Source organism: Dendrobium catenatum, unplaced genomic scaffold (assembly GCF_001605985.2).
Source record: "Dendrobium catenatum unplaced genomic scaffold, ASM160598v2 fragScaff_scaffold_621, whole genome shotgun sequence".
NCBI lineage: Eukaryota > Viridiplantae > Streptophyta > Magnoliopsida > Asparagales > Orchidaceae > Dendrobium > Dendrobium catenatum.
In genome coordinates this window covers 13,771,044-13,784,516 of record NW_021319083.1, presented here as the reverse complement: position 1 = coordinate 13,784,516, position 13,473 = coordinate 13,771,044, and the positions used below count along the sequence as shown (strand labels likewise).

Genomic DNA, 13,473 nt, shown 5'->3' with positions numbered 1-13,473 from the left:
TTTGAAAGACAACGAAAATGTAGCAAGAAATCGATAGTCAAATAAAAATTATGACTATTATCTGAAAAATAGAACAGCGAGAAAGCTATCCTAAACAGATGCTTCTAAGTTGAACCAGTGTTGTCTATTATTACCACAAGCTCCAACATCTCCAAAAATCATATGGTCTACTACACAGGAATTAGATCAGTAGAAGTTTGTAGCCAGGAAAGTTCCAAGCTCAAACTTCCCATAGCACCCAGCCTTGCTTATTAGATATTTCTTCAGAGCTCAGCAGCATCTTGGAAGCCAAACTTGCTACAAAAAAGACATATTTCACTAACCACTCCTTCCACCCCACTATTCATTACCAGATTCCACTTGTCAAAATAACTCCAAATGTCATGCAATCCAAACTAGATGGGAGGAAGAATCTTAAGCTTCCAAGAACTTTCTCTCCTTGCTGTTTCCCATCTCCCATCAGTGCTACTTTTTAAACTAGCTCAGCTTCCACTTCTCATACCAAAAAAGTGTAAGCAGAGCACATCCATGAACATTCCTCAACCATAGGCTTTGTTGTATTCCCACCCTCACATATGTATTTAAAGCTTATAACATTGAGAAACTTCATTCAACAAAACTTCATAAAATATCTAACATCAAGAAGAAGATCTTTATGGCTGAGGAGAGACTAATCTATAGAGCATGGAGAGTGTTTTCTGAGCTCAGACTATGGAGTTTTGGTCACATGCTGTGGAATATAGGAGTGAATGATCCAAAGAAGGCTTTCCATGCCCTCAAGGTTGGACTTGCAGTAACCCTGGTTTCTATATTCTACTATGTAAGGCCACTCTATGAAGGTGTTGCAGGATCTGCAATGGGATCTGTCCTCACCGTCGCCGTCGTCTTTGAATTCAATGCAGGTAAGTTTCAAACAAGAGGATTCTCGTCGAAGGCCGTCTCCATGATTTGAATCTATGATTGCACTAATTTGAATAACAGATTCTTAGTAATTTGAATTGTAAGTAAGCTATTATGATTTTTGTACTAAAAAATTGTTTTAATAAGAACTAAGAAAGCCGTCTCGAACTAAAAAAGCCGTCTGAAACTAAGGCTTCGTTTGAGACAGCTTTCTTACTGCTTCTTAAAACAAAAAATAAATAAATAAATGAATGAGATAATACACTGTCAGACTCCTCCATTATTGCTTTATATGTCAGCCATGAAGATGTCAAGAAATAAACCAGCTAATGAACAATAAAATGAATGTCACAGGTGGAACAATTTGCAGGGCATTCAATAGGACATCAGCCACTTTCATTGCTGGTTTCTTGGCGATAGGCATTCATATAATTGCAGATAGATCAAACAAAGAGATTGGGCACATAGTTCATGGAATTGCAGTCTTCTTAATAGGTAAGAAAATACTGTGATATATATAGACTTTTCTAAGCTTGTTTCCTAATTGACTTCTTCTTTTCTGATAGCTCTGGCGGCGACCTTTGCTCGATTCATTCCTGTCGTAAAGGCGCGATATGATTATGGAATGCTTGTGTTCATCGTCACCTTCACAATGATCTCTCTCTCAGGCCATCATCTCAATAAGTTGCTTGACATGGCGAAGCAAAGAAGCTTCACAATTGCTCTTGGGAGCTTCATTTGTGTGCTTGTTTCAGTGCTAATATGCCCAGTTTGGGCAGGGAAGGAACTTCATATATTGGTTGTTGGAAACATGGAAAAGCTTGCTAATTCTCTTGAAGGTAAGCTTTGGATTTAATTTTTGTCAAGGGGCATATAAGATCCCATAATAGATACATAAAAGCAAATAGAAAAGGCCGGCAAGGAGCCAAACTCAAAATTAACCAAAAGGTTCCACATCAGTATATATATCAAGAAAGGGAAAAATTATTACGTGCGGTGTCCGGATGTGTGCAGAGGCCAATCCGGATGCATCAAGCCACCCAATGCACAGTACATTGGATGACATGACACATCCGGATTAACCTACAGACTCGTTCTGACACCGCACAGAATAATCTCTCCAAAAACGACAAAACGAACATCTGCAATCCAGCTAAAAGAAAGGCAAGACAGAACCACAAACAAAATGGCAACATAAAGTGGCCCAGAATATCTGCATACAAACTACAAAGCAAAAAAGGGAAAAGAACCAGCGAACCAACTACCAACTTGAAATTAATAAAGAATATTATTAAGCTTTTCCAATATGATTGATAAACTATCATTTTATTGATTTTTCATACTTGGTTTGCATGAATGAGCCAAAAGCTAATCTTTTTCTCCCAATCATACTCTACAGTATGTGTGCTTGAATATACGAAGCAAGGTCAAGATTCAAAAGGCAAGGAGGACTCACCCCAAAAGCTTCCAGGTTATAGAAGTGTTCTTGCCTCAAAGGCATCAGAAGATAGATTGGTATGAATTACAAATATCTCTACAAATAATGACTTTTTTAATCATCTCTAATCATCTCTATCACAAAAGTAAATATAAGATCACAGAACAAAATAAGCATTTCTAATGTTCTTTCTACTTCAAATAAAGGTGAACTTAGCAAGATGGGAACCTCCTCATGGCCAGTTTGGTATGTCACATCCATGGAAACATTACCTCAAGATCGGTGCTTCGATGCGATACTGTGCAAGTTGTATGGAAACACTCCATTCTTATACCAAATCTGAAGGGAAAATTCAGGTAAACAAACCACCTAATCAGTTTTTTCAGTATCAAATATATCTGAAAGACTGAAAGACTTCTTTTTATGCGTAATTTCAGGCACCTGAAATCATAAAAGATTATCTTTGTTCTGCCTTCATGAGACTAAGTTTCAATTCATCCATAGTTCTAAAGGAGCTTGCTAAATCGGCAAATGAGATCAGTAAGTCTTCAACAATGGATGATTTAGTTAAAGACATGAAAGTTGCAGCAGATGAGCTTCAAGTGGCACTAAGAACTCTTCCTAGAATGATATTGGCAATAAAAGAAAACCAAACAAGAGTATATAATGGTGAATTGAAGGATATAAACTTGAATTTAGTTGAGGTTATTCCTCTTGCCACAGTTACTTCACTTCTGATGGAAATCACTACAAGAATTGAGGGTACTGTTAGTACAGTTAATGATTTCGTCAATGAAGCTCTTCTTAAAACATTATAAATATTTTGGAAGAAAATATTTGGTGGGAGTGAGATGTGTGTAAGAAGAGAGATATAGAGAGAGATGAGAGAGACTGTATCATAGAAATATTCTCTCTTTTGTTTCTATATCTCTCTCGATCTCTTCTTGCTAATGGACAAAAGATATGAAATATATAGCAAAGATAAGAGTTTCTATGAAGCTTTTTTTTTTTCTCTCGATCTCTAAATAGATTCAAAAACTTTAAAAAATAACATTGACCTTTGTTTCCATGAATGTATGTAAAAGGATCCCTTTTTGGTCAAGTGAAGGAGTAAATTGGTCTGACTATCTATTTTATATTTAATTTATATTTATGAATGGTGGTCTAAGATCTTGTTTTACTTTTCTTTCAATTGACAAAATTATTAGAGTCATTTGACTTTTGGACCTTACAATTATGTTCAATTTATTATTTAAATTGATATTCTTTCTTTATGATTTACTTTATAAATAAATATCGAATAAATATGAAAAAACAAATTTTATTTATTTGAATAAATATGAAAAAATAAAATTTATTTATGCATATGAAGAGTTGTATTACACTACTTTTAAAATTAATTTAATATTTTTTTATATATTAAATATAATTTATATCATAATATTCTTATATATTATTTTATTTAATAGTAAATTTACTAATTTAATTAATTTTTACATATATTTAGCTAAATTAAAAGTCAAATAAACCAAAAACATGCAAAACTCCAAGCTTTATGGCCTCCATAGAAATGTTAAAACGACAGCTTTTTGACGACGGCGAAGAGAGATGGCGAAGCTGTACGAGGCGAAGACGACGCCGAAGGATCTGAACAAGAACACCCTGGGGTGTGGACGACCTACATCCTCATACTCTTCTTTTGGTGGCTTGTCATCCTCTCCGTCTTTGGTTGCTCCGCTGGCGCCGCCTGGACTGTCGTCAAATGTTTATAGTCAAAACAAACATTTCCATAAGAGGAATCTAACGAGCTGGAGTAAGGTCATTAAAACACTTAAATGCTAAAAGAATAATCTATGATCAAATAAATTAATACAAGCTTTCACATGAAGTGTCTTAGGACTACGATATTTAGCGAAGAAGCGAGCCAAATGGTGAAAGATAGTTACCTTCGTGGTAATCTTCTATTGTGACTTCCAACGACATTGTCAAATAGAGTGAAATGGGTGAGATCGTTACCTTTGTTGTGAGCTTCCATTATGACTTTCGATCCGACAAGAATGATGTTGTTCAAGAGGAAAAGCAAATTTACTTAAGAGACTCTTCACATTGAAGAACGCAAAGTCGAAGCCTCAATGAAGACATGGAGATGAGGAAAAGCAAACAACAAACTAAAGAGAAGAAAAATTATAATACAGTTTTGTTTGATCTATTGGTTGAGAGCTTTAGCTATCAACCAAAATGTATTAGGTTTGAAGTTTGTATATGCAATATTTTTATGAGTTTGTCTTAATTAGCTCAAAAGTCCTCCAAAAAAGAGAAATTATAGAAATAGGCAATGGCAAAGAAGAATATCATCTACCTTTTTCCCAACTATGTTTTGGCTTCTATCAACTATTTTATTTTTATTTTGTTTTTTTTGTTTTTAGTAATCAATTAGCTTACTAATTAATTATTTAATTATTAGTTATGATATTAATATATAATAAATATAATTAGATTAATTTAATCAAAATTTGATTAAAAAAGTAATTAGGTAGAGCATGAGCAAGACAAAGAGAAGAGAAATTATATAAATAGATCGATAGGCAATGATAAAAAAATGCAAGTGATGAATAAATAGAGTTGATAAGTCTCCAAAAATCACCCTAATTAGGTGCGAATCTTGATGCATATATGAATTGAAAACTTCCAAAATTAAATTTGGTATCATCCAAACTCTGATTTCAGTAAACTTATGGTCATATAGAATTTCTCAATGAGATGAACCCAACGACACCAAAATGAGTTCAATCCGACCCCAAATAGGCATAAATCAAGGGATCGAAATATATTTGAAAAATTCAAAGCATTAATTGGATGATCAAATGTTATCCATTAGTAGCATTCTTATAGTTGAATCGAGCGGCTCGATGAGATAAATCTAATCAGCCCAATATTTCTTTATTTTGATATAATTAAGGCACTTAAATGCTGCATAAATGTTTTATAATTGAAGGGATTAATAAGAGTCGTCTGATTAAGTACTCCAAATTTTCTCCATATCTCTCTATAACCACTCTCAAAATCTATGAATAGACACTCTCCCTGTATGAGGGGGACTTTTGAGATAGGATACTTATACCCTAGCGAGAGACTCAAGGGAGCTCTAAAGCTTCAAGAATCCTGAAGCTGCAACCTCAGCACCACTATTGGTGAACCCTGGTCACCCAACAAACGTTATTGGACCTTTGTCCGACCATCACCACTGGACCTCTGTCCATACACCACCGCCTACTATGATCTCTTCGACCTTTGTCAGCCGACTACAATCCCTTCGACCTCTAACACCTAACAACGATCCCTTCAACCTTGGTCTCCCGACTATATGCCCTCTAACCTTCGCCGCCAGCCAATTGAGATCCTCAGACCACTGTCGCCTGACAGTGGTATCTTCAACCATCGTCGCCTAACTACTATCCTTTCGACCTCAATCTCCTGACTATAGTCCTTCCGACCTCTATCTCTCATCGACTATAGTTCTCATACCAACGTCATCCAACAACAGACCCTTCAACCACCGTCTCTTTATTACAGCCCCTTTGACTTCTATTGCCCGACTACATTACCTCTGACCATAGTCGTCCATCGGCTACAGTCCCTCCTACCATTATCTCATGATAATGGTCCCTTTGATCACAATTGCCCATCGACTATGGTCCCTCCTATCACTACCATATGGCTATGGCCCCTCCAACCTTAATCTCCCAACTACAACCCCTTCTACCTCAATCTTTCGACTATAATTCCTCTGACCTCCATCGCCTGCCAACTAAAGTCCCTCCAACCTCGTTCTCTCACCAACTATAGCCCCTTTGACCTATGCTACCCACTGACTGCTACCCCTCTAACATCTGTCGTCCAATTAGGATTCCTTCGACCTCCGTCACTTCTAAACTATGGTCCCTTCAACCTCGGTCGCTCAATTACAATCCCTCCGACCTATGTTGCCCGACTACGATCCCTTCGACCTTTGTCACCCCGATAATGGTCTCTTTGACCCCAATCGCCCTATTATGATCCTATTAACCAAATGAACAAACTAACGTTCTCTTGAAAACAACTTCCATGCCATTGTATTCTCCTACTCCAACCACGTATTATATTATTTACGAAGTATATTTACTACATTGAGCCAATGCCTTTCCCCGTAGAAGAGAGTCACTTGTAATCAACAACAAATACTAGTGAAATCATTCCAATTCGGCCAAACCCCATGATTTTTTCATTTTTAAGGTTTTATATGTAAAAACACTACCAAAAAAGTGGAATTTCTGCAACACTTGATGCTATATCAAAGCGATTTTAACTGCTACTAATTGCAATGGATTAAATCACTACAGCTAGTAGCAGTTTAATATGCTGCAACGAAAGTTGTAAAATATGATTTTTGAAGCCCCAATCTCTCATTAACCCGCAAGCCTTCAAACATTTTCCTCTTCTCCATTCATATAATTTCTATATTCTCGCGCCCTAAATTTGTCCCTTATTTTTTCATTCTTTTGATCGATTGTTGAATTGCATCTTAAATTTAGTATTATTAAATTAGTTTTAATTATTACTTAATTTAATTATATCATTAATAATTTAAATATTATAAATTTAATTCTTATGCATTAATTAAACTATTAATTATTTTATTAATTTACTTAATTATTAATTATTTAAATTATTTTAATTAAGTTAGCTTAGAGGTCTAGGGTTTGCTTTGCTGGCTTCTTCGGCAGTCCTTCGGTGCTATTCGACTTTGCTCATTCGACGACGTCCCCTTCGACTTCGCTCCTTCGACGACGTTCCCTTCCTGTCTGATCGGAAGTTAGGACATTTGAACAAAAGCAACCACGGGAGCTCACTCGTTGTGACGGAGGTAACTTTCTCCCTTTTCGCGAGCTTCTGTTCTATCACAAAGCTCACTCGTTGTGAAGGTAACTTGTTCCTCCTTCTCTTTCTTCTGTAACATCGCGCCTCCATCTTTTCGGATGACGACGCAAATCGGCAAAAATCTTCTGTACTTTTTGGGATGTCTTGTTCAGTATCTTCTTACTTTTACTTTTAAGAAATGGTTTACATGTTTATACTTATCATGTGATTAAAGCAGACTATTTATTTGGTCGTATATTTGTTTTTGTTTTGGTGTTGGGATGTGGACATTTTGTTGAATTCACGCTAGCTTGCACTGTAACTTTTTTCATTCAAGGAATTGGTGAAGATATAAGCTACCTACATCTTTTCAAAATATATAAAATGATTATTAACTAACACATATCTTCATTTGCTATCATTGCATACTGTTGCCCTGTTAATTCAGGTTATTTGTCCCTGATATGAAATCATTGTAGCTGTAACATGACATTATACCCTAACAAAATGTGGGATTGGCATTCTAATGTTCAAGTCATTGGTAAACTTTTATCTTTTTTGAATTGAAACCCTTCAAATTGAAAAGGTGCAGAGAGATAGGGACTGTGTTACATTATAGTGAAAAAGTGCACAGACTCGGATATTTTCCTGGTCCATCAGCAAAAACTCTTAGTTGTTGCTTAAGCTGGGTGGGAAAGCATTTTAAAATTTTTTAGCTTTTTACTGGGTACCCTGCATACGCATAGTTAATGAAGGTCATTTTTAAATTTCCAACTTGCACAATTAATGAAAGGTCATTTTTAATAAAATAGAATTCAAATATAGTTTGATAGGATTTAGCATAAAATAAAAGTTAATGAAAGGTCATTTTGATATCAAATACCTAGCACACACCAAAAAATAGAATTTTTCACAGCAATTGTTTAGAGCAATTTTAAAATCATTGCCAAAACCCTGATTTAGAACCAATTTGGACAGCTACATTTTGCACCAGTTTTAACCTGTAGAGTTAGAACCGGTTTTAACCGTCGGTAAAGCCCCGCCATTAAACCAAATCCCTAATTCCCAATCTTATACGTGAGAGCTCGACTTTTCCAACTGAACCTCATCTTCCTCACTGGCTTAACGCTTATTTTCCTAGCCAATCACCACGAGCATATCCTTTATTGTGTTATTTTATTCTTTAATATAATCAGCTTTATTACTTTAAAAGGTGAGAATAGGATATTATCATCTCTAACATGCTTTATCTCTCTTCATTTAGTAATGCAATAATATGAATATTATATTCCATGTCAAATTTTATCTATATGATTGAACTTATCACCAATCCTTTATGATTTATCATTCATGCTAAGCTATATGATTAAAAGTATCACCAATCCTATATGAATATTTTTATCATCATAATAGTAAAATTAAAGTTTGAGAGGCTTGAAAAATGAAGCTAATGGCTACCTTCCTTCTGTTCTTCTTATTGCTAAGAGTTACCTGAAGGTAATTAGTTTGAGATATAATATGATCACAAGTCTATGAACATGATGGTTGCATAAAAAATTGAGTGACCTAATGAATCTTTATTCTTAACAGTGACTTGGAAAATCATTTTTCACTTAATATGGATAAGAGTTGGATTACAAAAGCCAAGTGGAGTCGTGATTATGTAACTGGTGTAAACAATTTCTTAGAGTTTGCAAGTCGAAGTCAGAATTTATCTGGGAAAATTTTATGTCCGTGCAAGTCATGCATTAATAGGTACTTTCATTCTATGAAAGATGTGAAAGACCATTTAATTTCCAAAGGTTTTTTTGCTGGATATGTTGTATGGAATCGACATGGGGAAGAGCATTGTATTATAGATGAATATGCAATGAATAAAGCATCTGGTGCCACACCAAAGTTAAAGGAAGGCGAAGCTTCTTCTAAGGTCCTGGCTATGAAGTATCTAGTGCAACTCCAACGTGCAATAAATTTCATTACTATTTTTTGTTTCTTTAAAACAAAAGTTGACTAAATTTATTATAACATAGATACAAGCTTGCGTGCTTTTGGCTGAGGATGGGCTGATACCAGATGATAGGAATGTGAAGGCTAACGAAATGGTGTTCAATATGGTTATGAGACCTGAACACCCATAAAGAGTCAGGACCCAAGGATTTGGTGTCACTCCTACACGATATTTTCCTCATAGCACGAATGAGGGTAGGAATAGTGGTGGAAGCTGTTTAAGTCAAATAGTAAATCTCAGAGAGGAGGTGAACTCATTACGTACTGAAATGAGAGAATCCATGCAACAATTTCAAATGCAGCATCCATCTCAAGGAAGCTCAAAAATGGTATGTAAAATTTCACATTCTAATTTTAATGTTTGTTATTTGAATACTAATATTTTATAATCTTCTTATAATTGATAGGGTGGCAATGGAACTTCTTCTAAAAGATGATGTTATGGAGAAAGATAATGACGTTTTGAAGATAACTCATGTTTTTGATAAATTGTTATAAAATGAATCTCAATATGAAAGTCTACTTTTTTGGGATGTTGTTTAAAGTTTTGATATTGTTGGTTATCAAATATGAATGATGAATACTCTTATCTTTTTGACATATCAATGACTTAAAAAGTTTCACTTGAGATTATTTGGGTTTATAGCTGCATTGAGATCAGGTTGTTGATTCCTTCAAGTTGCTCATCTACTTATCTTACTATTTGTATCTCTCTTGTGTGCTGGTTGTCGATCTGTTGGCTTGGTCCTTAGTCCTTACATATATGGGCCATCATGGCTCATTTCTCCTCGGATTTCATCAATCGCCTGAGGTTCTCATTAAGGGTTTTTCATCTCGAGGATCTTTCTTCTTTTGTATTTTTGTGTGCATTTTGATTAATGAATGAATTGGATAATGCTTATGTGTGATTTTGATTAGTGAATGAATAGCATGTATTTTCGCATCCATGGATTTGCTCCTATGCTTGTGCATTTTGATTTATTTCCCATTCATCTCAGTTTTTCATTCTTTTAATTTAGTATCCTATACATTAGTTTTCGTCTGTTGGGATGGCAAATGTAACCAGTTAGATTTTCTTGAATGGGGCTTACTTGGAGCTATTTCTCTCCGATTTAGAGATTTAGGCAGTGTTTGGATGCTGTGAATTTGAGAGAAAGAAATGTGAGATAGAAGAACTCAAATCAATAGCCCATATTTATAATTAACGAACAAATTGCTGGGATTTCATTTACTTTCCTTTATTTATTTATTTTTTCAATCTTAAGCAAAGCTTGAGGAGGCTGATAAATTCTGAGTTTTAGTACCTTTTGTTATGGAAGAGGCGAAAAGTTGAGGCAAAAAGTGTGAATATGTGGAGCCACTGAATACTCATTTTGGGAGAAGCTTATGGTGAAAAAAAAATTTGGCTGATGATAGTTGCTCAAGCAGAAGTATTCCGGTAAAAGATTGTTGAAATTTGATTATAATTTGAAGTGGCTAAACACTATTTGAGCTTTTTCATTTTTTCTGTCTCTAGCCGCTCTGAAATCTTATATGAGCTTTCTTATTTAGCCGCTCTGAAATCTTATGTGAGCTTTTCTCTTTCCTGTTTATGTACTTCACTTTTGTTTAAAGCAATTTTCTTTAAAAGGGTCACCAACCCGGGCTTCTTTGTCATTCGTGAAGCATGCTTTTTATGTGCATCCTCTAGCGAGCTATGCATCCTCCAATGAGCTACTGTCAATGCGTCTTGCAGTGACCACCCATTGTTAATTCTGGCTCGAGCTCATAAGTCAAACTCGAAGCCACTATTTTTCTGGCGAGTGGAGCTCAAGTACAGCATTTAAGCTTGACTCCAGTATGACCGTACCACTTAGCACAAAGCTTGAATTAGCCCTAACTTCTGCTTGACTCTCCTCATTGACACACCTGTCACTCATTATTCAATTGGTAAGACTTCTAGCTTTCCTATGATTATTGTAAGTTCCATTGGAATTTTCTCACCTCTTAAAAACACATTTTTTTTTTTTATAACCCTATTTCCTCTTCACTCAGCCATGAAAATTCTTTTTCCATGTACAATCTATTTTTAGATTTTTTTCAACCAACCCTATTACTAGAACTAGTCATCTTATTTTAAAGTATGATTTCGCTTGTGACATTTTTTTTTATTGATTTTAAAATAATTTTTTAGTACAAAAATTTTTAATTTAAAAAAAATTTGTGCTAAAAAACTGTTTTGAGAAGCCCAAGTTTGATTCAATTAAAGAATTCTAATTTATCACTCTTAGCATTCTGTTTTGCAAGGTTAATAGGTTCTCTCCTTTTAAATTCCACCATCTTATCCTAGGATCATACTTTCTTTTAATTATTTTACGTAAGCTCCTAATATATAAATCTATAATGACTATCATATATTGTGCAGTTAATTCTTCTCTTAAAATCGCTTTATGATATTTTCAAGAAGATTTCTCATTCCTTCTAACCATGAAGAAAATTATTTATGAATTGTTAACCCCATTTTCTTAAGTAACAAAGTGTTCTCATTTCTGTAAGTACATATTTGCAATTACCAGGCCTCACTAGATAATGCAACCTATGATTGAGAACAATGATTCTTTGATTAGATTGGTTTGAATATTTCTATTAACTATGTAGACTAAGGTTCCTGACTACTTACTACGATGAAATTATAGGATCTTGTCAAGTTTATCATTATTCCATCATCATGCGCTCAAATTCCATAACAGTATATTATTTTCTCTAATCCAAATTATTACTACTAAAGCAAAGCATCGTAGAGGTTTGGACTAGTCTTTATCAAAAGTACTTACTCGTGATTTAGAGAGCTGATTAACCATGGGGGGGGCGGCTAGCACTTATAAGAAACCTTAAACTGAATACTAAAGTCTCATAAGTGGAAGAAATATGTAGTCACTATCTTTATAATTCAGTTTACTTATTGAAAAATCAATCTTAATACCAACTTGAGCATTCAGTAGAGGGAGATTAAGATGTTTCTGAATTTATGAAATCTTAGATATATAAAAGATAAATTAATGAAAAATCAAACATACATATAAAAAAAGAAATTGAATTTATATTGGCAAATTCAAAGAAACTAAGCTTTAAGAAAACCACACATGCTCAAATGTTCCTCAAAAATAGTTTATATAAAAAAAAGCCTTAGCTACATACTGAGTTTTGCGACCAAGGAAGCTTAGAAGAAGAAGACTTAGAGAGTTAATCAAAACACTAAAGAAATAGTTCAGAGTGCTAATAGATTGTAAATCTCTAGATTTTGGAGGCATTTATAGAATATGGAGACTCAAATGGGAAGAATAAATAAGTCTTAGGAGATCTGTAGCCAAATTCAAAACTTGGGTACATAAAGTATGAACATTTAATGCCTAATCAAAACTCTGGGCAAATGTGACAAGAGGTTACTTTGAACCAATAAGACAAGATGTTGCTATTGAGGAGACTTGAGATTTGATGAAATATTGTTTAAAACAAAATGCAAAGAAAAAATTGGGACTGTTAGAGAAGGTTATCTCTTGTTAAGTGATCTAAAGGATGAACTATAAGTGTTTGTCAATTTAAAAATAAAATAAAATAGATCAATAGAATTTTTTGGCACATCTGTAATATTATGATGGCCAACTTTAGTCTATAATTGTCCATAAAAAATGATTGGAAGACAAACTAAATTGTTTGGTCGATTTTTAGAGAAAATTGGCTAGTCCTCTTTATTAAGCTAGACGATCATTTTTGGGAAAACTATAAATTAGTCAGCATGGCATAGTTTGATAAAGGATTTTTTTTTTTTTTCAAATACAAATGGTGTTCCATACTATTGCTAACTACATCATTGAAATAAAGAATTTGAGCATCCTTATTGTCTGCCTTATATATCTAGAGTAATTTTTTCTTGATTTTTTTAGTTTTGCTTATAGTAAGGCCTATGAAATAAATGAAAAAAAAAACTCGTAAATACACTTTGGCAGCATTTAAGAATTGATCACCATTAGCATTTGCCTTCAATTGGATTGAAGTGCTTTTGGCTTCTCCTCAAGATAAAGCACCATTAGTAATTTAGGGTATATCTCTGATGTGGACATCGACCAGAGGTTCAGACATGTGTATCGTCGTAGACAGCGCAGATCGACGGCCGCGATTCAGAGTTTATATTTCTAGATATTTATGTATTTTTTTATTCATTTTTCTTTTTATTTCCTATTGTACCCCTAGTA

General features: G+C 34.3%; 1 protein-coding gene and 1 long non-coding RNA gene across 4 annotated transcripts; both read left to right on the top strand.

The window, feature by feature from the left end:
• The first annotated feature begins 655 nt into the window (after positions 1-655).
• Positions 656-3,156, top strand: LOC110095143 (aluminum-activated malate transporter 10-like). Its single transcript, XM_020820559.1, has 6 exons — positions 656-902; positions 1,255-1,395; positions 1,467-1,739; positions 2,300-2,415; positions 2,545-2,694; positions 2,776-3,156. The coding sequence occupies exons 1-6, from the start codon at positions 656-658 to the stop codon at positions 3,154-3,156; spliced, it is 1,308 nt and encodes a 435-aa protein (XP_020676218.1).
• A 3,962-nt stretch (positions 3,157-7,118) lies between these two features.
• LOC110095138 lies at positions 7,119-13,463 on the top strand. Of its 3 annotated transcripts, XR_003700838.1 has the most exons (4): positions 7,119-7,241; positions 8,825-9,161; positions 9,265-9,570; positions 9,649-9,841. It is a non-coding gene; the product is annotated as an uncharacterized LOC110095138 (long non-coding RNA). The 3 variants fall into 3 exon arrangements; XR_003700839.1 differs by lacking the exon at positions 9,649-9,841 and adding an exon at positions 10,977-13,463 and having other exon boundaries at positions 7,125-9,161; XR_002302939.2 differs by having other exon boundaries at positions 7,125-9,161.
• Positions 13,464-13,473: the final 10 nt, after the last annotated feature.